This window comes from Prunus mume, linkage group LG6 (genome assembly GCF_029339155.1).
Source record: "Prunus mume cultivar Tortuosa linkage group LG6, ASM2933915v1, whole genome shotgun sequence".
Taxonomy (NCBI): domain Eukaryota; kingdom Viridiplantae; phylum Streptophyta; class Magnoliopsida; order Rosales; family Rosaceae; genus Prunus; species Prunus mume.
The window spans coordinates 16,426,848-16,454,356 of NC_142703.1; the positions used below are offsets into that span (position 1 = coordinate 16,426,848).

Consider the following 27,509-nt stretch of genomic DNA (forward strand, 5'->3'; position numbering starts at 1 on the left):
CAATGAGTTTACTATTAACCCAAGCTTGAATAGGGTGGTTGCTTGATTGGTCTTTCATTTATTTATTTTTAAGTGAGATTGAGTCTAATCCAATTAACAAATCCCAAAATTAATCTCACTAAAATCCTTTTAGCCAAAAAGGTGGCAAACACAGAGAGCCACAGAGAGGCCAAGGGTCAGGTCAGCATAGATAGAATCTAGCCTGAAAGCAGAGAATATGTCCCTGATGTGTTGTTGATGATGATGACGATTATGATGGTTCATGATATACAATAAATTTTTTTTGGCAGATCCAAATAAATAAAAAGATGGTATTGGGGACTGGAAATTGGAGAGACAAGGACAAAGATCTCAATGTGCTCGCTCAGAGGTTACAACTTAGGCTCAGGCATCTACCAGCTTTTCTCTATATCCTTTTTTGAATCCAAGCACTCCTTGTCGGCTTCTTTTTTCAAACTGTGTGCATTTTCAGTTTGGTTTAGAGCTAATTAACTCTCTCTCTCTCTCTCTCTCTCTCTCTCTCCATTTTGAAAGTGGAAATTAGAAACCAATGTAAACAACAAGTACTGTTTACTGATGATATCAGGCTTAGTTCACACCGGGTCACCACCTTCACTAGTCACACACTAGTTATAAAAAAGGCTGAGACTCAGTGAGAGAAGCTAGCATAGCTGTCAACGTGTGCGTGAATGACTGATAATTAATTATGGGTGATTGTGAACCGCACACCTACTAACGATTCAAAAATACATGTGTATTTGAGCAATTAAAGCTAGCTTTTGGCAAACCCCAATAAACCAACTTCGTTTGTGTTTCACAAATGACTATGTGGTTTCAAATTTATAGCCTGAGAATATAACATTCCAGATATTTGCCAAAACAATGTTACCTTTCATGTGTCATGCTGCAAATTAGTTAATATATTCATTCATATTTATCAACTAGTTATAATGTGCTGTGCAGCATTTGGTTTCCCATAAATGGCAAGAGTGAATAATACTTGAACAGCAAACTAGTTATTCATATGTTCATGGTTCCATTAACAACTTCAACTAGATTACACAACTTTTTCACAGAGAGAGAGAAATGCTATTAATATTACAAATCATTCATTTAGTTCACAGATCCACATTTCTTCCTTATTTGCCCATCTTTCCCAGTCAATACTCCAACATTACCAAGCTTCACCATTGATGCAGCAAAGTCATTAGAGAAAAGAAACGGGTTTGCACTATAAGAATTAACCATTGCAGCAGTATTTGGATCCTTTACCAATGCCTGATCAGATTCTAGAAGACCTGTGTTGCTAACCAGGTTTGTGTAATAGGCATTGTCAAATTTGAGATTAGTGGAATCAAGAGGAGCAAGATTGCTGTTTGCTGAATCTTTTTTGGGACATAGGCGTCTCAAGTTTGTAAGGGCTGAAGAATCAAGTGTTGGGTCAGGCTTGCCAGAGCCGTCGAAGTCGAAGAGTCTTCTCTTGAAGGTGAAGCATTGAGCAAATCCTAGAGTATGTCCACCTTCAAGAAACAAAAGCAAGAAAGATGTTCATGTCAAGAATATTAGGATCATTACTTTAGGCTTTAAAACTTTGGAGAATGACTAAACCCAAAAGAGAGAGAAAAAAGAAAAGAAAAAAAAAGGGGATGGTTTTGGTGGGAAGAAAGTGAAAAACAAGAACCTGAGAGGACTACAACATCTTTTATGTCAAGACCCTTTGATGTGAACTTGGCAGTGATATTCTCTAAAGGCTCAATAGGTGATGGTAGTTGTTCAGTAACTGCCTTCTCACTTGCAGTTGTTCCATCTCTTCTGCCCAATGGAACAGGCCAAAAAGGCCCTCCTGCCTAAACCAGAATAATGAAATGAAAGTGAGACTAGAAAGACTGCAAAGAGAAACAACCAATTTGGTAACTTGGCCATAAGATATAGAAATCTGTCAAGTATACCAGGCCAACAGCTTCGCTTGCTGCAAGAGTCAAAATATCAGCACACGAAACAGTCGATGGGCAAAATCTCTCAACATCTGCCTTTATATTGTCAATCACTTCGAAACCCCGAAGTGACTTACGATTTGGCAAAGCATTCTTCTCACCCTTAAAGTCTTCTGTGTCATCAAGAAGCACTGAGCCGTCACACCCCTACAAAACAACAACATTGGATATAACACTTTGTGTCAACACAGAGTTGCTCTTAAGTTGCTTCATGATTGTTGTGCGTAACTTCTTATCGGTAGAGGAAGATAAATATATTGAGTTTCTAGTAAAGGCTTCCGCAGAATACATTATTAGGAAGTACATTTTTCATATTGTCACAAGAAAGTTGTAACTTCCATGATATTCTTGCTTAGGATGTGAGGATTTCTTGAAGTTGCTTAGGACCAACCTCAGGCTATTTGTTTGGTTTTAGAACAAAGGATTTCAGCTAAAATGAGGGAAGCTGTATATGCCTATTTTCCCTTGCAACCAATATATCTTTTAAAGTTTTCTAACTCTGTATGAAAATGTGAATTGCAGACGTGTAAATCTAATATATCTGCTGTCTTAGGTCTTCTTTTGCAAAAGTAAAGGAGAAAGCTACTTGTAAACAGTCTAGCACTCAGTATTAGTAATTTTTACTTTAAAACATCCTAGTTCTTCAAAGGAGATAAAGATGTGGAAAAGGTTTAAGAAAGAACAGTTACATTGACGATACAATCGTGAAAATGCATCCGAAGAAGGGATGCAGCAATCCTGGTGTCATTCCTGATTGCTGCCCACAAATTGTACCTAACAATCATTGATAAGCGGGGGCATGATTTGTCGTAGAAATTGTAATCAAGCTGGCTATAAGCAAATGGATGCATATGAACAAAGGGAGACAAAGACAAGAGTAAACATAAAGAAAAAGTGAAGTAGGAGATGATTTTGTGAGTCATAGCTAGTGATCAATGTAAAAGGTTTGCTGTGAAATTCCGATTCTGATGACATCGAACAGGATCTTTTGCTGGTATTTATAGGCGAAAACACTGAAAATTCAAAATGATTTCATTGGTTAAACTCAGAGTGGTAATGCCACTAGTTGGAAAAACCTAATGGCCAACTCTGCAACTAAATTATCATATTGGAGTGTTTTTTGCCAGGTGATATAATCCATTTACTATTTTATTACTTCTTTTTTTCCATGCTAACAAAGCAAAGTTCCACATCATTCAACTGCTCTCTTTCTGAAGCAAAAGGAATGTTGAAATAACATGAACAATGTCTTTGCTGCAACAAGATGTCAAACTTGAAAAGTTAAAACATAGATGATCAATAGCACTACAGAAACAGCCAAAAACTCAGTGCACTGGTGACCTCTTACTTCAAAACTTTTTATACATAAGTTGCTAGTGATGAATGAATCTGATGATTTTGGACAAAGCAAATTGAAGATTTGTTCTCAACTATTTCTTAATTGGTAAACTTTTAGTTTCAATTCAACACATGCGCTTTTCACAATTGCTTGTAGTTTGAGATTGTTTCCAAATCAGGGCAATGGATAGCAATTTAGAAAAAGAAGTTTACTGACACTATTTCTGAAGCAGCATGGACTGGTTGAAATTTTAGTATGATCATGAGGTGAGAAAGACATAATTAAGTAATCTAAATAGATGCATGTGGTAGGAGCAAATTCCAAAACCTGACCAGGATCTCATATTAAAGATTCATGAGAATATATTGTTTAAGTCTTTTAGTCAATGTGCAGAGATAAGGGGCGGCCTGCACACAAAATGGCTAATGTTTATCATATAAATACAAAGGAGTGGAAGTACAAGTGTCACTGAGGTGAAGGCTAACCAAAGATATTTCATCAAGCACTTTGCATTATACAACTGCAAGTCTGCCACTTTTTCTGATAGTAGATATTTGAAAAAGCACTTGGCATGGCATTTATGCCACTACATTTGCACTTCTGATAGTTTTAACTTCAGAAAAGAACTGGACTGGGTGGGTGTATGTCATCCCATTTTGCTTTGTGGTAAGGTAAGAGAAAAAAACTGGAGACCTAACAAAACCTATCTCTTCCAATGATGGCATATCCTATCAGAGAGGTGGTTCAAATCCAATGAACTTGGGTTCAATTTTAAAAGAACTGAGAACTGAGATACTGATGTAAACCAACCTATAAATATAATTATGTTATGAAGTAATATAATTCTATAAAAACAAGAAGAAGAAAAAAAGGTATGGCATTTTTCGTAACGATTTAGCCTTGGTGATGCAAAGTGAACAAAAAGAGAAAAGATGAACACATAATTACAGAACTATTCCATGTATGTAAGGCTTGTTGAACTGAAAAAGCATTGTGTTCTTGCTTCTTAGGTTGATTTTTCCATATCATGTACAACATAAAAAGGGTACAAAGATAAGTTGGCAAACATGAAGTAGTGGCCAATTGAAGTGAACTATAATGATGCATATGGAAAATTAATGCTTAAACATGGAAAATGACTGACCACATTGCCTGACATGATTGCTAGGAATCATGTATTTCATTTTGGGATCCACTCCAATTGAAAAGGAGCACTCATGCTGAAATCCCATCACAAGATTAAGTTTTTACAAAACTGTAGATGGACAATTGGTATTTGGTGGACAATGCCATCAATCAAAAACTCATCCTAAGATTCCCCAAAAGCACTTGTAATTGCATATGTTAGGTTAGATCAGTTAGTCAATGCAATGTGTTCTTCCTCTCGTACCCAAGTTCAAATTCCCTCGCTCTAAATTAGAATAATTTATATTGTCTCTTATATAAAATAAATAAATATGTGAAAGTTGTGTAACAGGGATGGTAATCCTACGGGTTTCACGGTTATATTGTGTTTGGAAGTTGCTTCCATCAACATGGCCTATTAGCTCAGCTGGTTAGAGCGTCGTGCTAATAACGCGAAGGTCGCAGGTTCGAGACCTGCATGGGCCACTTCTTCTAACTATTTTTTTTTTCCTTTTTCCGGGTTTATCCTTCAGAAAATAAACTGTTCCGGCTTTCAGATAATAAGGCTCTGTGTATGGGCCCAATGATTAGGATTTGAAATTCTTCATTGAGATTTTTGATTCAATATTTGTTTCTTTCTTCTAAAGAAAAACGATTTCTGACAAGAACCCTACCATGGTTTCAAATTTTGCTGGTTATACCTAAAACCAGAAACCACCATGAATTCCACACCTGAACCAAATCCTGCTAATGAAGTCCTCCATTGTGCAAATGCTTATGACTATTGTTGTGTTCAAATATTTTAGATGTTGTGATGATAAAGGAACAATGAAAAGTTAAGCAGTAGAGAGAGAGAGAGATGTGCCCATCAACTTCATTATTCAATTAGAATTGTACAAAGAGAACTGAATGCCATTCCAAATGCAAAGTACATCTATAAAAAATGCAAAACAAAAAGTGATCACTATGATCACTGCCAAGAGCTATGACATCCCCATACCTTTTTTTTTTTTTTTACCATACTATACATCTCAATTAAATCAATAAAAATCATTTCACAAATTATGGCTACTTAACCAAAATCCCCCTTCTTCTCAAGACTCCTCAGGGAAGGCAGAGCCATGGATGTACCAATAACTGAGTAGACCTTCTTCAACAAAATGGGGCACCACCAATCACCCCTAAAGCGAATTGATGGTGCTTACGGGCTTGCCTCTTCCCATGGTGAAGCCCCTAGTCCCATCTGGCATTCTTGGGCCCTTGGCATTCTGTTTTGCAGGTGCTTCACACTGGATGGTATTGCTTGACTGTGGAGATGGAGCAATCAGGCCGCGGCCACTCAGTCCCTGGCCACGCCCTCGGGCCTTACCGCGTCCCCAAACCCATCCTTTCTTGGATGCCGCCAAATTTTCTTCCTACCCAAACATATTCTCATGTGAGATCAACATCTTATTTGAAATTGATAAAACTATTTGTGACACATGCGGCATTGCTTCATTGTAAACATAGCATGCAATCTACTTTGTACAACTGACATTTGGTAATTTCAAATTCTAACACTATTCTCAGACCATCTGAGGGATCTACATGCTGTAAAAAGACAGTGTTATGGTGATGTAATGGCATGATACTATGATTGGTATGCAAGGAAAGACTCACATTAGGACTATCGGTAACCAATTCAGGGTTGCTTGGCTGAGAAGTTTCTTCTGCACAGTCATATTGTGGCTCGTCATCCTCTAAAATGCCATCGAAATCAGACTTTCGGTTCTTCAAAACAGATTTTGGCTGTAAATTAAATTACATCAGAAGTAATGAGGCTATGTCAAACAATTGGAGGTTAAAGATATAGAAGTTTTATATAGACATACCGAGCGTCTAAGCAGCAACCTTACTCGGAGCCCTTTTCTCCAGTTCCCTTCATCACTCAACTTATCAACCTGTAGCACGAAAAAATGTTAAGAAAACCAATGGTGTAAATCTGAAGTTGTAACAGCAATCAACGTACCGCTCTCTCTGCTATATCTGTTGTCTCATACTCCACAAGTGCATGAAGCTTCATAAAATAGAGAAGAAATTTAAGAATAAAAGATAACTTATACAATAAGTTCCTTTGGAATTATATGTATGGCTATTAGATAAAAAGATGGTTCAATTTAATCTTGTACCTTGTTGCTGATAATGAAATCGCCTTTGGACCGGGAAGAATTAGATTCATGGGGATGGCATATTCGGATGGTTTTCACACTGTTCTTGACAGCAAATGTAAATATACAGTGATGATTCTCTTAAAACGTATGATAACACAAAGAAAAGGAAGGGAAATAATAAGCTCAGTGCAAAAATCCAACCTTCCAACCACACTAAATATCTTCTCTAGGTTTTGATGAGAGTGATCTTCAGGCAAATTCTCTGCCACAACAGTACGCGACTGCAAGAAGGAGACAAAGAAGACACAACATAAAATCATTCATGAAGCTATTTACATCCATGTGGTTTAGGAAGAATCTGTTTTTACCTGCAATTCCTCTTTGTCTTTTTCAGTGAAGGGGTACTTACGTCTAACCTTCTTGCCATCTTCATTTACAACCTTTAATAACATTATTCAAGAACAATAATGAAAGCTTGAAGACCAAATGAGAAATATTGTTCAGACAAGAAAAGAAAAGGAAAAGAACTGATCAGAAATTCTATCAGACAACTTACAAGCTTTGAAGAAGACCGGAGTGCTTGCGCAAGCATGTGGTTGTTACTAATAAGTGACTTCATTTTTTTGGTGGAAGCAACAACAGATATTGGAACTGTTTTACATAAAAAATCATGCATGAATCGAAAAGCATACCAAAAAATTTACTTAATCTGTATAAATTACACTTTGAAAATGCTTACCATAGCCTTCGGGATCTTTACTTATGTGTTTCACTAAAGATTCATTTGCCAGCAGACTCATGTCGCTGAACTGGTACTCCACCTGTTTTATGCAGAAATAGTCCTTAGATTCAGGAGGTGCTGTCATAATTCAGTCCTAATTGTTTAATGACCAGCATCAATAAGGATGACAGGCAACCAATATGTAGAATGCCTTAACATCTCATGCATATTACAGAATTATAACATGAAAAGGAAACAAGATGATTTATCACTTGTAGAGAGATTTCTCATTGTTATCAACATTTAGAGATGGGTTCCCTTATGGGACAAAAGCTTTCAATGACTTCTGGGGTAAATCTCCTGCCTGGCAATCCTGGAATTGTTTCTCATCTGAAATTGGATAAGGTCCATATTATTTATGAAGATCCTACTACCGAATTTCATTAAGAAACGAAGGTGCAAGGTAGAGGGGAAACCGGGGAATTTGGGTTGGAAGTTTGAACCCAACCTCTGGCAATTAGAGCTCCTACCATATTAGACATTCACTAGACCTCGAAAACTTAAACGGTTAGAAAAATTGGCCTACAATGTATATCAAGTTAACAATAAGTTCTTCAGATATCAGGTGTGAATCTGAATCAATATAATCTGACTTGCAAAAGCCATGGAGGGATGGGAATAAGTGAAGGACCTAAAAGGATAATACCACTTTGCCCAACATGATCCAAATCCTGACATATAATTTATCTTCCAAATAAAAAACAGATCTTGCAGGTACATAGTTTAACAATATAATCTAAAAGAATATAAATAAAAACCAGTACACAAATGTAGTCAATTTCAAGGAGCTCAACAGGAACAATGATATTTGCAAAGAAAAAAAATACATAGAACATAAGATGAGACAAAACCCAAATATAAATGCATGAAAGGTAGGAACTTTAGACACAGAAATCATCCAAAGAATATAATCACAGGAAACAATAGAGGCATTAACACATAAACTATAAAGGATGAACATTCACAGAATACCTGTTTGATGATCTTCTGCTGAAGATCATCTGGGAGTGCATTCTTGGATCGATTGGCAAGAGGGATGTTGGGATTATTGGAGATCAAATAAGGAGGCAACTCCTGGTCCCCAATGTAAAACCAATCAGGGGAAGCAGACTCACCAAGAAAGTGAAAGCAGGGATAAAAATAACCAGAAATGGGCATCTGGGTATGTGATCTTGGCACAAATTCAGGTGCTTGTGCATTGAATTTGAAGGATGGGCTTATTGGGTTTTCTTTCACTTCCATTTCTGGGGCCTCTTGGGTTTTCTCCCCAGGTGGTTGTGGTTGTGCCATTTTTTTTTCTATTTTGCTCTTCTTCTACTCTCTCTCTCTCTCTATCTACCCACTCTCTCTATGTGTTTCTGATTTTTTTAGAGTGTTAAGGTTTTTTCTGATTATTGTCTGCAAGTTTAGTAACTGTAATTTGATATTGAAGCCTTGTTTGGCGCCCAAATATTGGGGCATCCGTATTTCAATCTGGGATTTGTAGGGACTGATTTTCTTACACATGACCGTTGCTTGAGGGTTTGACTGGTTATTTTGAGGTTTCCTTTTTGCCCAAGTGTCCTCTTTTTCCCTCTCAACTAGTCCTACAAATTTGGTCATACAATTACATTTATGATTCATGTGACCATTTTGGGAGATAGAGAGAGTGCATTTCTAACAACCTCTCTCTCTCTCTCTCTCTCTCTCCCCCCATTTTTTATTTTTCAAAAAGATAAAAAGGAAGACAATTCTAGCATGGTGACACACACAAAAGTATTGTGTGCATAAAGTTGAAAGAAAATTAACTTCCAATTGATAATCTTGTTATAAATAAACTGATAAACTCAATGTAGAGTATTAATTAAATTATTAATACTGTTTTTGTTACTTTTTTCATTTTTAAGAGTGTTGCTATTTTCACCCCCTATCCTATTTTTCCACTCACCTTAGTTTCCACTCACCATATAAATTTTAAAAAACACAATCATATCTTTCTACCCACCTTTATTCTTAAAATACCCATATCTTTCCACTGTGGGGTGACTACTGAAATATGGGGCTAGGGGTCTGGGTTAAGAAATAGAGGAGGAGGAGGGTTCGAGCGGGTGGGTGGAGGCTAAGAGACAAAGGGTGGGGTGGGTTAGGTTAATCTTTTTTGTATTTTTTATCCTTTTTTTTATTTAAAAAAAAATCTATAGCAAAAAACAGAGAATGATAAAACATTCAAAATATCAGAAAATGCCCTTAGTTAATGCAAACATTAAAAATTAAAATTATTAATTAAATGAGGATAATATGGTAAATTCACACTTTTCATAATAATAATAAAAAGTTAAAATTAAAAGAAAATCAGATAATGGATCCTATTTTAATGGAACACAACTATCGATTATCTTTTTTAATTCTAAAATAAACTTAAATTCTTTTTTTTTTTAAATCTTTCGCAGGCAGGAAAGTGCGTGTGGAGAGGCTAGTAAGTTTTAATGTGTTTTCTTAAGTTCATAGAAGTCATTTTATAAAAGGTAAATTTGTCTTTGAAATTTTGAAGATAAAGTCAGTGATGAAATAGAACAAGGTGGTGGAAATAGCAATACTCATTTTTAATCATGTAAAAAAACTATGTTCAGTTCTAAAACAATGAATGCATCATTAATGGATAAGTTTTAGATGAGACATTTTTATTTATCAAATGTGCATGATTAGAGATGACTAAAGATGAGTGGAGAAGAAATTATCTTTGTGATACTAAAGATGAGTGAAAAATAACACAAACTACGTGGATTAAAAAGTGTAATTTAGCTTTTTGGGTTACTAATCCCCATTCAAAAAAATAGGGTATTTAAAAAATGTTCGATTATAGTAAATATGGGCTTAGTCAAGTTAACTAGTGCGAATATGCTTCCCACTCTACACTCCCCCTCCGTAATTTAGATTAGATTAAAATAAAATATTATTTGTATAAAAAAAAAAAAAATGTTGTTAGATTATCTATTTATATGCTCTCTATTATTGCTGCTTCACCCACTTAAGATTTGGCCCAATAGAGCCCAATTTCAAAAGCACAAAGTTGAGAAAAGCCTTATTACGGAACAATGGTGGCAAAACTGCTAACACAACAATAGAGGGCCAGCCATTTAGGCCCAATGAGATGTTAAAGGGACATAATTTATGACTTCAACTTTCCATTTGGTCCATTTCTAAGCAAGAACATCAGTTTTTCCACTACTGTGTGAAGACAAGTCCGTGATGAAATAGTCAATATACTTCTTATTTATTTGTTGATAAATTACATTGTCTCTAGAGTTGAGATAAAATTATGAGCAACAGACTTATAACTTAAGTGATTAAGGACTTGTTTGGGAGTGCTTCTAGAAGGACTGAAAGTGCTTTTCTATTGACTAAAAGAGCTTTTAATAGCATTTGACATAAAATTATAGAAGCACTTTATAGAGAAACACATCCTTCATGAAGCACTCCCAAATGCTTTTACAAGAAGCACTTGAATTTTTTATGAAAATTCAAGATTTTTATAATGAAAGTATTTTTGTTAGAAGTGCTTATGAGCAGAAGTACTTTCCAAAGAACCGGTCCCAAACAAGCCTTAAGAGTATCAAGGAGATTCTCCAATAAGTATTTTATGTTAAGGATTGGTTATATATTTCTGATCTCAACCATTAGATTACATGTATGCTGCATATTAATTCTATCAACACATCTAGTTAATGCAATCCGACAACCAAGATTATAAATATGTAACAAATCCTTAACTTAGAAACTTATTTGATAATCTCTCAAGAGCATCAATCCTTGCATTAGAGGTTATGTGTTTTCAAGTACAAGTAATAGTCTAAACTTTAGGTGAGGGGGGTTTCTCACATATACACAACCAAGATGTCATGGTGGTTCAATCTGAAACTTCTTGTCTACAAGTCAATGCCCTTTTTCAATAGGCTAGACTTAGTTGGCTAGAGGTTATGTATTTGATTCTTCCTCACTCAAATATCAATTGTAGCACCTAAGGTTCTATCAATTGTCTCTGTTTGATTACCTTAATGAAATTTATATATACTCTTGATTTAAAAAAAAAAAGATAAAAAAAGATAAAACTTATAAATTTAGAACATAAGTTAACATTTCAAAATTATACTGACCCAAAACTTAGGCTTTGAATCCAAAATCAGAAATTTAAACCCTGAAACATGGATCTCATACCTTAGATCTTGGGCATGGTTCCTTGGGCACTTGACCCCAAACAAAACATGTCTTATAAATTTCAAATTTTAAATCTCATCATTCTTAGTAGCGGCAGTTAAATAAGTTCTAATCCCTTCTTGGCTAATCCATTCATAATCTTTGACATCAATTTTTTTTGTTTTTTTATAAATGAGTAATGTTAGAGACACTAACTTATTACACCAACTGATACGTTGTCGTTTTATTTATTTTCTTTCTAGACCCGCCATGGACTTTGAGTATTTGCAGCAAATAAAACATTGCCACATCATAAGAATAAACCAATCATGGGGTAAATTGAGAATCAGATGCAAACAACTGTCAGAGAATCTCAAATATGCATTGTTTAAGGCACTTTTCTTATTTTATGGATGGTGAATTTGGTTCTGAAAAACCTGAATCATAAAAAAACTGAGCAACTCACAACTGATATGTCAAGTTGCCAGATCTGCCAAAGCTGTCATGGTAAAGCACAAATCTTGTCAACATGAGTTATCAAACACAGTTTCTTTTGGGTGTATGCAACACATGGGAATCTCAGATAGAATTTAGGACCTTGAAAAGTCCTGGAAATAGTTAGTTGCTTGGCCTTTGTACCAAATTTCCAAAACCCTATCTGTAATTGCCCAATTGAAGGTGTTTTCCATGTCAATTATTCCAAATTATGTCATCTCTATCAGAAGGGATCATTATCTATGGCTGGTCTTTGAAGGAATCTTTAATGAGAATGCTGTTGGTGTGGGCCAAGCACTTATATTTTACTTCTGCTGCCATGTGACTTTCTCAAATGTGTGCAGCTGCTTCACATATTCTATCTCCATTCTACCAATAGAGGAAAGAGAATAACTATTGGGTTTGAAATCTGATCAGCTTACTCAAAACCAAAAGAATAAAATAAACCCTTTTTTTAACAAGAGAAATTAATTAGAACCCTCCATCATTTTCATTCACTTCTGTCACCAAACAAACCATTTATACCATCCACAAAAATGGGCCCTCAGTATGGGCTCCCTTCATTATATCTTGTCTATAAGATTCTCTCTATTATTTTGCTTGTGAGAGAGACTGTTTTGTCATGCTGCTCAGATAAACATACCAACTGATTATGTTTTTTTAAAAGTGGGATATGACAGGGTTAGGTATAAAAGATAGAATCAGCAGGATTTAGTATAATTCTAATAAAGAGGCCTTTTTTTTTTCTACGGTTAGAAAGGAGAGGGGGGTTTTCTCACGCATACACCGTCAAGGTGTAATGAGAGTTCGAACCTAAAGAAATTGACCAAATTATCATATCTTTTGGAATAGTTATCATATATTTGTTTAATTCATTATCATATCATTCCAGGGAAGAAAAAAAGCAAAAGATAGAGGTTTTTTGTTTTTGTTTTTTTGGGCCCAAGAGATTAATGTTCTTGAGTAGCTGAAACAGAATTGCTGGAAAAGGAAAGGCTAGGTTGGCTCATGAGTTTCATTGATTTGGCCTTCTGCATATTTGAGCCCTTCATCATTTCTGATTTTACCATTTTTGTGTCTGCAATTAGGACAAATGTCATAATCGTTTTTGGTTGGATTTTTTGCTTTACCCTGCAACAGTTAAAATCTCTCAATTAAGAACTCAAACTGATACTTATTAGGTGGCCTTAATTTGGGAGAATAATGTCAACTTATTCCTTGTCTACTTTTCATAAAATAAGAAGCCATCAGTTCTCAGAGGGATTGAAGATAATGACAAGAAAATAGAGGAGATAAGTCCGGATCTTGTCCTTTCATCTTATTCAATACAGCTAAAACACTGCCAATCTGCCATCCACCGAATTGAACATTGACACTTTTTTTTAAATTATTGGTAGCCAAAACGTTGAAATTAATCATTGCTCTCTTTCAAGCATGTTTATCTCCTGTCCTAGTAGTAAATGCATTGATGGCTTTATTTTAGAGAATTGTTCACAGAATCATGTTCAAATGCTTATGTAAATTAGACTCAGTCCTTGATGCAATTTTTCAGAACAGAACATTTGAATGAAGCCAAAAGGGTCTCAAGGAGCCTTGAAAGAACATAGGGGTTTTTTTTTTGTTTTTTTTCACAGTTAGGAAGGGGGAGGAGGGGTTATTCTCTCTCTCTCTCACACACACACACACACAAAACACAGTATCATAGAGGATCGAACCGCAGACTTCTAGTCTTGACAAACAAAGGTTGCACTAGCTAAAAAAGTTAAAGATAACTTCTTCTTTTCTTAGTGCGATAGTCTAAACTACAGGATAGGGGGATTTCTTATATACACACAACTATAATGTTGTGGGGATTTTAACCTAAAACCTCCAGTATGCAAGTCAATTCTCTTTTCCACTGGGCTAAAAGCAAAATAAAGATAACTTAAACAATAGAAATATACGCAAAATGGGATTGAATTGAAGGCTCAATTTCATTAATGCAAAACCATTTATAAAAAAAAAACTATAACCAGTATTTTCAAATAATATGATGGAGTAATTAATTATTATCTCATTTGAGCCTAGGAATGTCAAGCAGAGGCATAGTTTCAAAATGCCATGGACCAAAAGAGGACAATAGTAATCTTGAAAATACCGAAGTTGTCGTCTACTTAGGAAGGCATACCTCCAAGGACATTAGAATATGTTAGCTGTTAGAGGGTTCACCTTGTTCTCCTGATAAAAGCTGATATGCGGTTCTGCTAAGTCCTAAAGGTTTGGTATCTGGAGTTGTCCAATCCAGGGTGAAAACAAGAAGAAAAAAAGCAAACCATTCTGCACAACTTATTCTATTTGGATTTGTGGAAGTCTTCAGCAATTTTGTCCAAAAAGAAAGAATACAGACAACAAATAGGCAAAACTGAAAACAAGATGGTTCGAGTGCCTGGTTTTTAACAATCATAAAGTATAGAATTTTGACATTTTTTTTTTCATTAGTTGAAATGTTCAATTGATGTTTGCTGTTGGATTTCAAACATTTCATCTGCGTCTTGGATTTCATAGTTTGACCAATACTTCCATCATTCCTCTGAAGATAATTTAGACAAAAGAGCTCTCTTCAGTCTGAGAATTAAAAAGGGATGAAGCTGCAGGATCAGTTTTCAACAGATTGAGAGAGAAACAGATCCCTCAGGGTCCATTTAAGATGAGATCATGATTGAATTGTTCCACCACCTGATATGCTCAAGAACCCATCTGAAAGACTTCAAATCTAAAACAATAAAACTTCCATGGAAACTATGAGCTTGATGTAGGAAAAATGGCCTTGTTTCTTCCATGGACATGAGGACCTAACCAAAAATTCTTATACCAATTTTGAGACAATAAAACTCGTACTCAAGACATAGGGGAAGGGAAACTAATCCTGCAAAATTTCATAGCCGCTCTGTCCGTCTCTCAAGATCCTTCTCCTTTTATGTATAATGTAATTATATTTTTCTTTATATTCATTGGCTCCTCCCATGTATAAATATATCTGCAAAATTGATGGTGGATAAACTCTATACATCATTTTTTCCAGGTTTTTGAATGTGACCTTTCCAGCTATAACTTTCAGATTTTGCATCTTCATCATCTTCATCATCTCCACCGGTTCCAGTTAAATGGAGGGGACCTTGGGGTGAGCCAGATTGGGAACTACTAGCTTTTGAAGAATCAGCATATTGATCTTGGGACATCCACAAGCCCCCCAAAACAACTACAGATTGATTGTCTGGGGCTGCAGTGGCAGCTGGAACTCTTCTTGTGTGAAGTCGGTATTTCTGCATTGACATGAAAATTCGCTCAATTTCAACATCAACATTCAATGTCAAAAGTAATAAAAGTGTTTGAAAGTTCAATCTCATTTTTTCTAAGGACGAAGACTTCCACAATGCCTTCTCCTTTGTTACTTTGAAATTTTTTAACACAATCAAACAGAAGCAAGGAAAGGGAAACTTAGAACCGACCTGCAAATGACTTTTCACTTCGTCATTGGTCAAGCCATCAACCTGCATGAGTTCTCTAATTTGCTTTGGAGTGGCCACTGCAAAAGATCCAAAAAGTTCAAGTTAGACACTATATACGGTAAGGGAAAATAAAGAGAGTATAATAATCCACCACAGTAATATATGCAGAGAAACAATCAATTTATCATTGAGGTAGCAAATCCATCAATATCTGTTATGCAACAAATATTCTGTCACTTGCCAGATTCATACTAATATCCTTATACATATGTTTGATTAATAGCACAAAATATTCAGGAGTTCAACCACTGAAAATTAAAGTAGCCTAGCCATAGAAGGAAAATGACAATACTTTCACCTTTTCCAGATTCAAACATTTAATAATCCACAATTCCATTGTGAACTCTAAAGAATCAAATCCATGAAACCCAAATAATGAGCAAACAAAACAAATTTGGGAACTAATTCCCATTTAAGTTTTAGAATCTAGACTCTCACAATCACAAAAGTAAGACATACATGTTAATTTACATTTGAACCTGAATTTCAGATTCAATATCTAACAGTTGACCAGAAAAAAAAAGTTCCAATATCAAACCTTGTGAACCTCCAAGTTGCTGCAAGGCATTGACGAATCTCCGATGCAATTCCGGCGACCAGCACCTTCTCTGTTTCCGGCTAGTTGGCTGCTGCGGTGGAGTCCGCATATTGGATTGAGCATTGGCAGTAGAGAAGGAGACTGCCCTGCCACAAGTGGATCTTGAACCACTGGAAGCTGATTCTTCCTTTGGATTCTTGATTCCTGGGGTGAGCAAAGACAGCCCATGAACTGGCAATTCCTCCTTATCTTCCTTCCTCGCCGCCGTGACAGAGAAAGCAGGGTATGTCTTGAATGGCATAAATGCTCTTCCAGCAGCCCTATTTCTACATGTCTGGAAGGGATCCTCATTTGCTAACCCATTTTCTGCCTCATTTCTCTGCCATAGTTTATTGTCTCAGTTAGAAGATAAAGTTCAATGCTTTGTTTAGTTTTATTCAAATTTTTTGATGTTTTGTTTGTTTACCTTAGAATCAATTTCAGAAACTTGCTTTCGATCATATGGGAAATCAGTAGAGGGATGTTGATAATTATCAGTGTTCCAAAGCTGGACAGAGCTCATCCAATTCTTCTTATCCCTAGAGTCTTTTTCTTTCTTATTGTTATTGGTTCCTCCATTGTTTTTTTCACAATCTTTCTTCAATGGTATGAATTCTTCCAACACTGGTTGAACATTTGGTGCCACACATTGCACTGCATCTTCCTTCAGAGCTAGAATCGCTGCAATCAATATGAAGAAAGCAAACCCAGAAAAAGAGTTAGAACGAAACAAAAACCCATTGATCAATATCTTCAAAACTAAAAACCCATTAAACATTTCGACCACAATAAAAAACCCATTAACCAAAACCAACAAACACCAAAAACCCCAATTCTCAAATCGAACTAATTTAATCATTTACTGAATACCCATCAATCAAAACCATAAAAAATCCAAAACCCCATCTCCAGAATTGGTTCCTCTTTTCCCCCAAAAAAAAAGTTAAAAAGGAAAATATGTACTTTAAAATCGAAGTTTTAATGTTTTAGTGCAATGGAAAACAAAAACCAACCATCATTCAAGAGAAACATGCAAAGAGGAAGCTCGCGCTTGAAGGCGTCGATCTTCCTCATCTCTTCCTCCAATCGCTTAACAAAATCGTCAAGCTTGGACAACCTCTCGGATACACTACCGATCATTGAAACCTCCTTGAGGAAATCACTGATCGTTTTAGGCACAAAAGTGGGTCTAAAATCCAAGCTCAGTTCAGGAGGAACCGAACCCATTTGAGATTTTTGAAGATTTGGATCCTTCAGGTATTTTGGTTTCTGTTTGCAATCGCTTTGCTTTGTGTTTGTGTGTGATTTACCACAGAGAGAGAGAGAGAGAGAGAGAGAGAGAGAGGTGAAAACCGAGAATCAGAAATAGTGAGGATCTATTTATATAGACAATGTTATAAATAATACAGTGAGTAGGGTGTTTGGGGGCAGAGAAAAAGTGGGAAAATTAAAAAGGAAAATAAAAATGGAAAAAGGAATATTAAGTCGAGAGAGAGGAGGAAGAAGAAGAAGAAGAGAAGTTTCGAGGGAGAGAAAGCATCGGCCAGTTTGGACGGGTTTTTAAAAAAGTCTCTTTCGTGGCGTCGCGTCTTTTATCTACCCTTCTGTCCTCCCGAGTTAACTCGGGCTTTTTTCCTCTTCTGAGTGAGTTAGCTCGGGCATCGAAAGTCTACTTTGTTTCTCTCTAATAAATAGTAAATAGTAAATAGTAAATACTCGTATCAATTTCTTGCTATAGTATCTTGACAAAATAAATAAAGATAGTGACGGTGGTAGAAGAATAATAATATTCATATTGTTTGAAGAAGTGGAGACTATTTTTCCCTTGTATTGGATGACTATGTATGAACCAAATAAGGTGTCATGTTGCATTCAAATTTCAGATATTTATTAATGAGTATTTGGATTTTGGATTTGTTTTGATTGTTTCATATAATGATCAGATTACAAGAAAAAATTTATTTATTTTTGGGTTAACTACTTTTTCGGTCACTCGGTTTTATATGAAAATTCAATTTGATCACTGGGAAAGATAGCGGAATGTCTATAAATTGTAAACTTTGGGAAACACAATGACCAAGATAGCAGAATGTCTATAAATTGTAAACTTTGGGAAACACAATGATCAATTTGGCATTTTTGTTTTTTGTTTTTTGTTTTTTTCTTAGTGACTAATTTGAATTTTCGTGTAAAACCTAGTGTCCAAAAAGGTATTTAATATAAGCAATAGTCTAGACTACAAGGGGAATGAGGTTTCTCATATACACACTACCACGGTATTATGAGGGTTCGAACCTATGATCATTGGTCTGCAAGTCAAGATCTTTTTATACTCGGCCAGCAAATCTTAAATAGGTATATTTTGTGCTTTCCAATTGTGGTTTGGCATTATGAGATTAATATGAAGATACATTAAACAAATTTGGTCTAATAGTATTTGCCTCCGCTTGATTGGAGGAGATTTCAAGTTCGACTGACATGGATGACGATGATGATATATATATTTGTGATGAGTTCAATACCTAGTTAAATGTGGTGAATCGTGTAACCTCGTTGTAGGTGTATGAATCCGCTATATTCTATTGTGTATGGAGGCATGCATCCTTACATCATTACATGTGAATAGAGCTAAACAATTTTCAAATTTCTAATACAATACATTAACATAATTGACAAAATGAAAGTATAAACATAAAAAAGAAACACTTTTGTTGGAGCCAGATGTTTTTGCCTTTCGGTCATATATTTTATTTTAGGTCGCCCCATGAAGATCGACATACTATTCAAACTCTTATCTTATCTCACACTTTAAATTCAATATTGTGTCATTTTAAAATGTAGAAAAATGTAGAAAGAGAGCTGCCCAAAGAAATCACAATATAGTTTGATTGATGAACAGGATGATGCTCATGAAGGAAAAAGAGGTTGAACAGCCAACACTCACATGCAACATTCAAACACCATGATCTAATCTTGCCCAAGTGTTTTAAAGCAAACAACTTGCCATCCAAATTCTATAATTTAATGACCAATTTAGCTCACATGAATGAATGCCTCTTTATTCTTCAAAGCAACAAGATATATATGCTAGAGAATCAGATAAAGAAATTGATCTTCATTTTGCTCAATATCCCCACATGCTTACTTGAGTTGGCCAATTAGGGTCAATTTTCTTAAAGCAACCCTTCATGAAGAAAAGGTGAAAAGAAATGGTCAATAGGCACTCTAAGCCATAGCCCTAAAAGCATCCAACCACCAATTTGAGGCCTCATCACCAACTTTGAACCCAACAGATGCTCTAGGATTTGGTCTCTTTTTTTTGTGTGAAACATTTCTCAAATGGCAGGTAAAAATAAAGTAAAATAATATGGTAAAGTGTCTTGAAAGGGTCAATCTCACAACCTAAAAGTTGTTCTTCTTTCAAAGTGAATTATATTGTAATAGCTTTACATCTCTTTTATAATTTTGTTGTTGAGCATGGATCTTGACCCTTCAAATCCAATCTCCATTCTCAGTCAAATGGAGAATATAATTTTGCCCTAATTATAACCCACTTTTTGTAGCCCTGGCTTGTAGGTCAAAGTGGTGTAATTTCTTTAATGGGAACAGAAGGGCCACCAAAGTGGAATTTTCATGTTATAGTCAGTCTATGTCCATTGAGATTCCTACAGATGTACAATATTTTATGACCTCCAGTCCTTCACAGCTATTTATTATTTATGTGATTATTTAATAATTTGTAGAAAAAATAAATTAAAAAAAAATAGTAGTTGTTTGTTTACCATTGGCAGGGCTTTCTATGCCATTGGGTAGTGGTTGTTAGCTTTTTTTTTTTCTTCCTCAATTTCAAAGGAATCCTCCCCACTTTCAAACCTTAAGGTTCGGCTTGGTGGATCACCAAATTTGTTTCTTCTATGCCTTTTTCTGGATTCCAAAACCCAAAATTTAGGTCATCTTTCTTCGAAAGTTCACAAGTCATTTGGCGTGTTCGAATAGGATTAATTCCTACCTAAAGTGTGAATTAGGAAAATGTTTCAAATTTACCGAAACCAAGTGAAGATAACTACCGTTAAATGAAAAACTAGTCGAGTTTCTTATAAAGATTAAAAGCAAAAAAATCAAAATAAATCTATAGATTCCGATTTGCATCAATTGATTAATGACGCTTAGAAAACCAACAAAATCCAGAGCAATTATTAAGCGACTATTCAACATGTGATTGGGTGATGTTTATGGACCCATCAATTCAGCAAAGGTGGCTACAAACTTAGAGATAAGGAATCTTGTGAAAAATGTTGGGGCCAACTTCGATATCGCCAGAGATTTCAGTAGGGAACAAATATATATGTTAATGTTGGCAGGAGGAGGAGGGAGGAGGAGAGAAGAAGATGCCCTTTTCAAGGGAAAAAAGACAGGCTTTTACAGCCGTTAGATTCCCATCTCTTTTCTTTAGTCCATAGAATTGAAGAATCTATCTCAATTCTAGTATTCTCTTGAAGCTGCTCCACCAAATTCAATTTTCTATGTTTTAATATATTTATTAAAGAAAGTTTGGATTGGATCCGGCTCCAGTTTCTCGCATCTCCATTAGTTTTTGTCGGATGCTTGTAATCTAAGAATCTTTGTGTCTATTCCATTCCATTAGTTTCCTATCACATCCTTCCAATTTTTCTAGGTCTTTTTATTTACATAAGAAAGCACTAACATGTGTATCCACACAAACAAAAAAAACACACTAAAATGTATTTTTTGTGTTCAATTTTCTCTCTTAAAATTGAAGAAAAAATTGCCAACGGGGTTTAGTCCAGCAGAAAATAGACTTGACTTGTAGACTGGCCTCAGGTCTTTTCAAATCCCCACGGCATCACAATTGTGTGTGTGTGAGAAATCTCCTCCATTGTAGTTTAGACTATCGCTACATCCTTTTTATTTTAAAAAATTGAAGATATTCATTTTTCTCAAGCCAGAATGATAATTAATTGCTTTTTCTCAACCCATCAAGTTTTTTATATATATAAAAAAACTAATGATAATATTCTTTAAACCTAGATATATGAGTCAAATGGGCTATAAAGTTGTTTTCTCAACAATATATTAATTTCTGTCAACGAATTCCATTGGCCAAGGAACCGATATATTATTTATTTTGGCCGGTAGCACTATATTAATTAATTAATTCATGAAAACACAATACAATTGCAATTATTTTTTGAATAATGCTACACTTACCACATTATTATTCCACATTTCTATACCACATGATGTAACATGTCCATATAATATGTCATATCAATTAAATGAATGAAGTGTATTTTAATAAATAAAATTAGAAAAACAAAAACTAGTATTTTACATGATGTGGTATGTACACATCACTGTCACATCACGCAGATAAAATTGTGGTATAAAAATGTGGTAAGACTAGTATTATTCTTTTTTTATACCAAAGTTAAGAGGAGGAAACTCACACGCACAGATATCATGAGAACTTGAATCCAGGACCATTGAGGAGCAATATAATTGCATTTTGTTAGATACCTTGGTTTTGAAAAAACCGTTGTAATATCCTCAATTTATAATTTCTTAACCATCCAATTAAAAATAAGATGAAAGTAATTGAAATTTCCAATTTTTTTCCCCAAATCTTTATCTTCTTCCTTTAAAAAAATTAAATATTCAGATATTCTAAAACAAGACCCAACTAATGCCTAAAATTTCTTCCATTTCTTCAACAATTTAAATAATCTCTTTATTTCCCCAAAACAACTGGTTGGTTTTCCCATGTTATGTTTTGGTTCAAGTTGAGTCAATAAGTTGAAAGAAAAAAAATAAAGTTTGGTGGGTAATAAGAAGAAATTTATATGATATTCCGAGTTCAAATGTTGTAAACGAGAATTTGACGTGAAAAGAAAGTTTGACAAAAGATTTATACACTGAAGCCTAATCTGAATTTGTTCACATGCCAATGTGATCTTTATATCAAAGCACAAGAAATGGAAAAGAAGAAGATATCATGTGCAAACATCTTTCATGAGTGGTTTTACCCATTTGTAATTCTATCCCATCAACTCCATTCATCCCCCTTGGTATAATTTCTCCAAAGGCACCTATCAAATGGCACCTTACCTAACAAGACTCCGTTATTCTAGCAAGTGCAAAATTAGCTACTCTTGTAGAATTTTAACCGTCTCTTAGTCTAATTAATGCAAATGAAAATGGCAAGATTATGAGGGACTCGTGGAAGGGCATTTGAGTCATTTCAGAGTGTGGTCTTCCTTTTTTTTTTTTTTTTAAAAGTACAAGCGATGAGTGGACGGTTACACAAATTTATATTCATTGGGTGCCTAGAGGTTTCGAACCTCTGCTCACATAAATGAAAGTGGAAGAACTCAACAAAATGAGTTATACCCTCTTGTTTGTGTGCTTATTTAGTTTTATATTGTTCATTATTATGGGTCAAAGGGGGATAAGATTCTCTCAATCCTGCTTCTAATGAAAGCAAATGATGGCATGGAATTGAAGCCAGGTCTTTGAACAATTCAAGAAAAAGATAAACAAAAGGGAAGGCATGGAATTTACTCTAAAGACTTTATAAAAATATAGAGATAAAGGAGAAAAGGAGAGATAGAGAGAGATAGAGAGGTAGCTTGGCTTGACCGCTTGAAAGCCAACCAACTTGTGTTTTGAGTGCCAAAGCAAAGCATCTCAATTTTGATTTGAAGAGATTATTTTGGTACTATCTGGAATCCAAGAAATGGTATCTCTGTACCACCCAACTGTTTGGTACTTTTCTTCCACACAGAATATATATGATTTTTTTTTTCCACACGTTACCATCAAAGAAAGCAACATGAAGAATCACAAATAATTAATATATAAATTTAAACAAATAAAATAAGCACATAATTTATAAATTAGTTTTTTTTTCAGTATTAAAGAAATAAAGTCAAAATTCACTTTGAAAAACCAAAGTTTGACCTCTCAACAGGCAACTCAAAGGATTCTTTAAAATAAAAATAAATAAGGAATTTTGTGATTTTACAAACTAATCTCCCGACCTAATTTAATGAAAAAATTAGTGTTCTGTTAATTCAACTCTTCCCAAAGGCATGTATTAGCTAGTGAGTTCCTTGTTGACAAATTTTAACAAAATGAAATTGTCGGTAGATTGAAAATAATGCATTATATATATATATATATATAGGTAGGTAGATCATCACCTACTTTATTCTTTAATTTTAAAAAACATAATTTTGATTACCATATGTTTTAGAAAAAGTAACATCGAATGTACTCACGTCGCATCCACCGGTAAGCACGTTTTGTTAAATATAAATGACATTCACAAATAATGAAGAGTGTAGTTTTTCAGGAGCTTTATATTTGTTTATTGATTTATTTATTCATTGTATGAAATGTTACATTTCATTAATAAATTTTTAATATATTCAGCTCTATTATGAGATTAAAAAAAAAATTCATTAAATATACTAGTTATGTATGATGTTGATCGTTACCACATCCGAATTCCAGCCCCATAGATTCATTTATAAAAATAAAATAAAAAAACTTATGTAGATTATCACCCGGCCGTGGTGTATGTGTTAAGATTTTAGAGCAAGAGAATTGGATCCTCTACTCCTTTTGTAGCTTTATGAGTTTCAAATGATTTTATTTGAGTGTTCATAACGCTCTCTGTCGACATGATGCATATAATCGATGACATAGTATATTCATATCGACATATAATCGATGACATAGTATATAATTTTGATATACGTACGGTTATCATTACATATACACATATTATTAGGTGATACAAAAATTTATCTGATTTGAAAACAACAAATCTTCTAAAGAATGAATTGATTATACTCATTTTTATATATAGAGATAAGGAAAAGCGTATGCATCTTGCACCTTGCACCTTCCAATGTGTACGTCTCAAAATTTCCACAAGATTCAGTGCATGAGCCAATTCCCTCTCACTTTCAAGATACTTACAAAGGCAACTAGCTTCTTGTTGGGTCAATCAAAAGAACAAACACAACACCTAATTTAAAATGCTTCCGAAGAAGACACACACAATCCTTATCAAACCCCAAAAGCATCTTTCACGTGATGACAAGCTTTGTTCTTGGCATTTCAATTTCTGCGAGACCTCCTCCTGAGGGAGGGTATCTTTTGCCTCTCTCTCCTCCCCATTTTTTTTTTCCTTTTGCAAATAAGTGGGTCCCCTTTGGCATGTCAAGGACGGATAGAATCTTTTTAAATAACGCTAGATATCAAAAAATTTACAGTTTTTTTTTTCCTTCTCGCAACTTTTTGTGAGGCTGTTTTTGTCATCTAGGGTTTTGGTGTGTCTTTGTCTGCTTTTAAGGAGTTGTATTCAATGGCATTATTGGTGTGTTGTGTTCTTGCTTGGTCCTTGCAAGGATTCCACTTATTGGGCCCTCCCTCAAGTCCTCTCCAACTACATCATCATCATTTTTTTCCACCCTCCCTTTTCCCATCGATCTTACCTTTCTAGAAATCAAGAAGTAGGTTTAATTAAGGGTAACAAATCAAAACTCCAGCTTGTTAAATAGCAATTGTTTTTTTATGTATATAGGTTTGGTCTCATGTGAGATCCAACGTGCAATAGTAGATCTCACCTATTTTTCATTAGAATCTGACATAGTATCATGGACGTATTGAATAATCAATGAGTAATGTTTGGAATATCACATTCATAGACCACTTTGTGTAAGTTCGGATCCATTGCATTGGCAGGCTTCATCTCTAATTGCATACAAAATGAGCTGTAAATAATTATGATATTTTGTCAGCTCGAACCACCTATCTTCATGCGCATGATAGAATTATACTACATTTGTCAAAGTCATAAATTCATGGTGTTCCATCGTCACAAGCTAGCTACATGAGTTTGGACCACAAAGAGAAACTTTGGCTGCCACTATTAGAAAAAAGTTCGTTCTAATTTGATTGTCTTACTTCCAAAATCAATTATATAAGTTTTAATAAATGAAAAACAGACAGTCGAATTAAAGAACTCTTCCAATAGTAAAAAGTAAGAATTACTTAATTTTATATTATCATTATATGCAAATCACACATGTTAAAATATTGTCGGTAACATCATAGTTTGTGTAGTCAGTAAATACTCGGGTACTTAGGTAAATGCTCAATAAAATTACTTGTATTTATAATTTTCTATATTTTAGTGAGAAAAAAAAAATTTAAAAAGGAGGAGACACTAATGCGTAGAGAGAGATATTGTGGAGATTCCATCTCGAGTCTTGAATTGAAAGGAAAGCTTTTACGGTGGAGTGGTACGCAGTACGGTGAAAAAACGTGGGGAGTGTCGGGAGGGCGATCATGCCTTATGACGTGGCAAAATGATGGGTAGGGAATCCGGATCGCCGCATACGAGCGGCGGTGCTTTTAACATTCAGGAATAATGGTGGGCCCACACTCCCCCTCCCATCAGATTCTCTCTTTTGTCGCCTTCCTTAATTCCATGTGCCATTTTTCTTTTCTGGATTTTGTTTCCTACTCTTTTTTAAATCACACTTCTTCTTCCTAGTTCTTCCTCCAATTCTACACCACATATGCCCATGTGGCCAAAGTGTGCCTTTCACTACTCTCCATTCCATCAAATATCAATGGTTTGCTTTGCTTTGCTTGCAAATAAGGATATTATGCTTATATTTTCGATGTTGATGCTTTTGTCTACGACTGAAATCTACTAAATTTAGACATGTAACACTATCAACACAAAAAAAGATAAGTATAAATATCAGACTCCTTTCTCGCTGTATTTAACATATATTTTCATATTATGACCTTAAAAATGATCAGAGTTGCGACAGAATAATTAGTATTATGTGTTATATTTAATAACTCATACAATTAGCAAAAATTTATGTAAAATGTTCGTATCGATGATAATAAGAAAGAAAAACTATTTTCATAAATAGATGGAATATTTGAATAAGATTTCATGCTTTCACCCAAAAATATGGTGATAACTTGTGCACACAGAATAATTGGCCCAGTTCATAACCACAACACCAATTTAAAAGAGTATGAACTCGAGACCTTCCTTCCTTGCAAGCATTTTCTATGATATATTGATTGCGCATTCTTATCCTCATGATGAGTTAGCTCGCTGGTCTCTGTCCCTATAATAATGGCATCGTGCCCTCCAATCTGAGGAAACAAGTCTCACGATCTACAGCTGCTGCCACTAATACATCTATAATTTTTGCCCTTGTAGTAAAGGAGTTTTTTTCCTTTTATTTGGGGAACTGACTTGCAAGGGACATTTACCTTTTGTTCATCTACCACCCAGAAGCCCAAACAAAACAGAGGGTTAAGTAGGTCGAGCAAAACCCAATTACATTCATGTTTTTGTAATCCCATTTGGAGTTAAATAAATAAATACATTCCCATTAGGAGTGTAATGATGAACAAGAAGGCCCAAACATTTAGAGCCTTTTTGGAAGCACCTTTGCTAGAAGCGCTTTTATTAGAACCACGTCGGAGTTCTTTATTACATTTCCAAATGCTTCTTGAAAAAACACCTAGCATGTGGTGTTTTCCAGAAAAGTCTTTTTATACAGAAGCACTTCAATGTTTCGTGACAAATGTTATTCAAAACCACTTTTAGCCATTCCAAAATCAGTCTCAAATAGATCAAACACAATTGTTCCACATCAGACAGGTGACAGTCCATAAAGGATAGTGAGGCCCAGATTGGTTACCAAATCAGAACAAAAAATGCTCTGAGATGGAAGTGTGATCAAATTTCTCTCTTCGGATTGATGTATATATGATATCTGATTCTTAAACCACAGAAAGAAAATTGGCTAAAGACTGTCATGCACACCAGAAAAACAAGTTATTTTGCGACGATTGAACAGCGCTCCAGCAAGACAATAACAGGGACTAAAGTTCTTTTCTGTCAATCTTCAGTTTCAACTTATCATGCATAGCATTTGAACCCAAAAAAAAACGTTGAGCTAAGCTAAGCCGCCAAATCCCTTGAAAAGGGGACGAAAAGAAAAAGACAGCGAGCCTGTAAACATATGCAGAAGAAAACTGTGAGGGGGGCATTGGTAGCAAGATCAAGTTTCTCAAAATTTATATTTCCATTTCTTGGAGACGTTACGAGCATAAAAAGTACAAAACTTAGGAAAGGACAATGACTAGTGCAAAAAATGCCCTCTTTTAATTGGGCTAAAACTATTTACACTTCAGCATCATTCTGTCCTGTCTTGATGAAATGAGCAGTCAGAAGGTTTGGGACTGAGAAGCCATTGAAG

General features: G+C 35.0%; 3 protein-coding genes and 1 non-coding gene across 6 annotated transcripts; 1 reads left to right on the plus strand and 3 right to left on the minus strand.

The window, feature by feature from the left end:
• Nucleotides 1–1,000: 1,000 nt before the first annotated feature.
• LOC103335410 (Peroxidase superfamily protein) lies at nucleotides 1,001–2,948 on the minus strand. The gene is made up of 4 exons (XM_008238416.2): nucleotides 2,684–2,948; nucleotides 1,950–2,141; nucleotides 1,682–1,847; nucleotides 1,001–1,520 (listed from the first exon to the last, which is right to left on the minus strand). Exons 1-4 carry the CDS (start codon nucleotides 2,915–2,917, stop codon nucleotides 1,114–1,116), a joined length of 999 nt encoding a protein of 332 aa, XP_008236638.2. The 5' UTR covers nucleotides 2,918–2,948; the 3' UTR covers nucleotides 1,001–1,113.
• A 1,922-nt stretch (nucleotides 2,949–4,870) lies between these two features.
• On the plus strand, nucleotides 4,871–4,944 carry TRNAI-AAU (transfer RNA isoleucine (anticodon AAU)). The gene has a single exon. It is a non-coding gene; the product is annotated as a tRNA-Ile (tRNA).
• A 366-nt stretch (nucleotides 4,945–5,310) lies between these two features.
• LARP6C (RNA-binding protein) lies at nucleotides 5,311–8,989 on the minus strand. 3 transcript variants are annotated; one of them, XM_008238413.3, is made up of 10 exons: nucleotides 8,362–8,980; nucleotides 7,348–7,429; nucleotides 7,165–7,259; nucleotides 6,977–7,048; nucleotides 6,810–6,889; nucleotides 6,627–6,705; nucleotides 6,467–6,514; nucleotides 6,330–6,398; nucleotides 6,118–6,228; nucleotides 5,311–5,873 (listed from the first exon to the last, which is right to left on the minus strand). In XM_008238413.3, the coding sequence occupies exons 1-10, from the start codon at nucleotides 8,677–8,679 to the stop codon at nucleotides 5,640–5,642; spliced, it is 1,188 nt and encodes a 395-aa protein (XP_008236635.2). In that variant the 5' UTR covers nucleotides 8,680–8,980; the 3' UTR covers nucleotides 5,311–5,639. The 3 variants fall into 3 exon arrangements, with proteins under 3 accessions (XP_008236635.2, XP_008236634.2, XP_088911645.1); XM_008238412.3 differs by having other exon boundaries at nucleotides 6,118–6,246; nucleotides 8,362–8,973; XM_089055519.1 differs by having other exon boundaries at nucleotides 5,649–5,869; nucleotides 8,362–8,989.
• Nucleotides 8,990–14,639: 5,650 nt separating this feature from the next.
• On the minus strand, nucleotides 14,640–17,736 carry LOC103335407 (transcription factor HHO6-like). The gene is made up of 5 exons (XM_008238411.3): nucleotides 17,196–17,736; nucleotides 16,610–16,863; nucleotides 16,144–16,522; nucleotides 15,546–15,622; nucleotides 14,640–15,359 (listed from the first exon to the last, which is right to left on the minus strand). The coding sequence occupies exons 1-5, from the start codon at nucleotides 17,407–17,409 to the stop codon at nucleotides 15,099–15,101; spliced, it is 1,185 nt and encodes a 394-aa protein (XP_008236633.2). The 5' UTR covers nucleotides 17,410–17,736; the 3' UTR covers nucleotides 14,640–15,098.
• Between the last annotated feature and the right edge of the window lie 9,773 nt (nucleotides 17,737–27,509).

Coding starts and splice junctions, on each gene's coding strand:
- LOC103335407 (XM_008238411.3), bottom strand. CDS start 17,409: ATGGGTTCGGTTCCTCCTGAACTGAGCTTGGATTTTAGACCCACTTTT. Junction 16,523..16,609: donor TTTCTGAAATTGATTCTAAG/GTAAACAAACAA, acceptor AAACTATGGCAG/AGAAATGAGGCAGAAAATGG. Junction 15,360..15,545: donor AAGTGAAAAGTCATTTGCAG/GTCGGTTCTAAG, acceptor ATGTCAATGCAG/AAATACCGACTTCACACAAG.
- LARP6C (XM_008238412.3), bottom strand. CDS start 8,679: ATGGCACAACCACAACCACCTGGGGAGAAAACCCAAGAGGCCCCAGAA. Junction 7,260..7,347: donor TAAAGATCCCGAAGGCTATG/GTAAGCATTTTC, acceptor TATGTAAAACAG/TTCCAATATCTGTTGTTGCT. Junction 6,706..6,809: donor ATATTTAGTGTGGTTGGAAG/GTTGGATTTTTG, acceptor TGTCAAGAACAG/TGTGAAAACCATCCGAATAT.
- LOC103335410 (XM_008238416.2), bottom strand. CDS start 2,917: ATGACTCACAAAATCATCTCCTACTTCACTTTTTCTTTATGTTTACTC. Junction 2,142..2,683: donor TTCACGATTGTATCGTCAAT/GTAACTGTTCTT, acceptor GTTGTTTTGTAG/GGGTGTGACGGCTCAGTGCT. Junction 1,521..1,681: donor AGATGTTGTAGTCCTCTCAG/GTTCTTGTTTTT, acceptor TGTTTCTTGAAG/GTGGACATACTCTAGGATTT.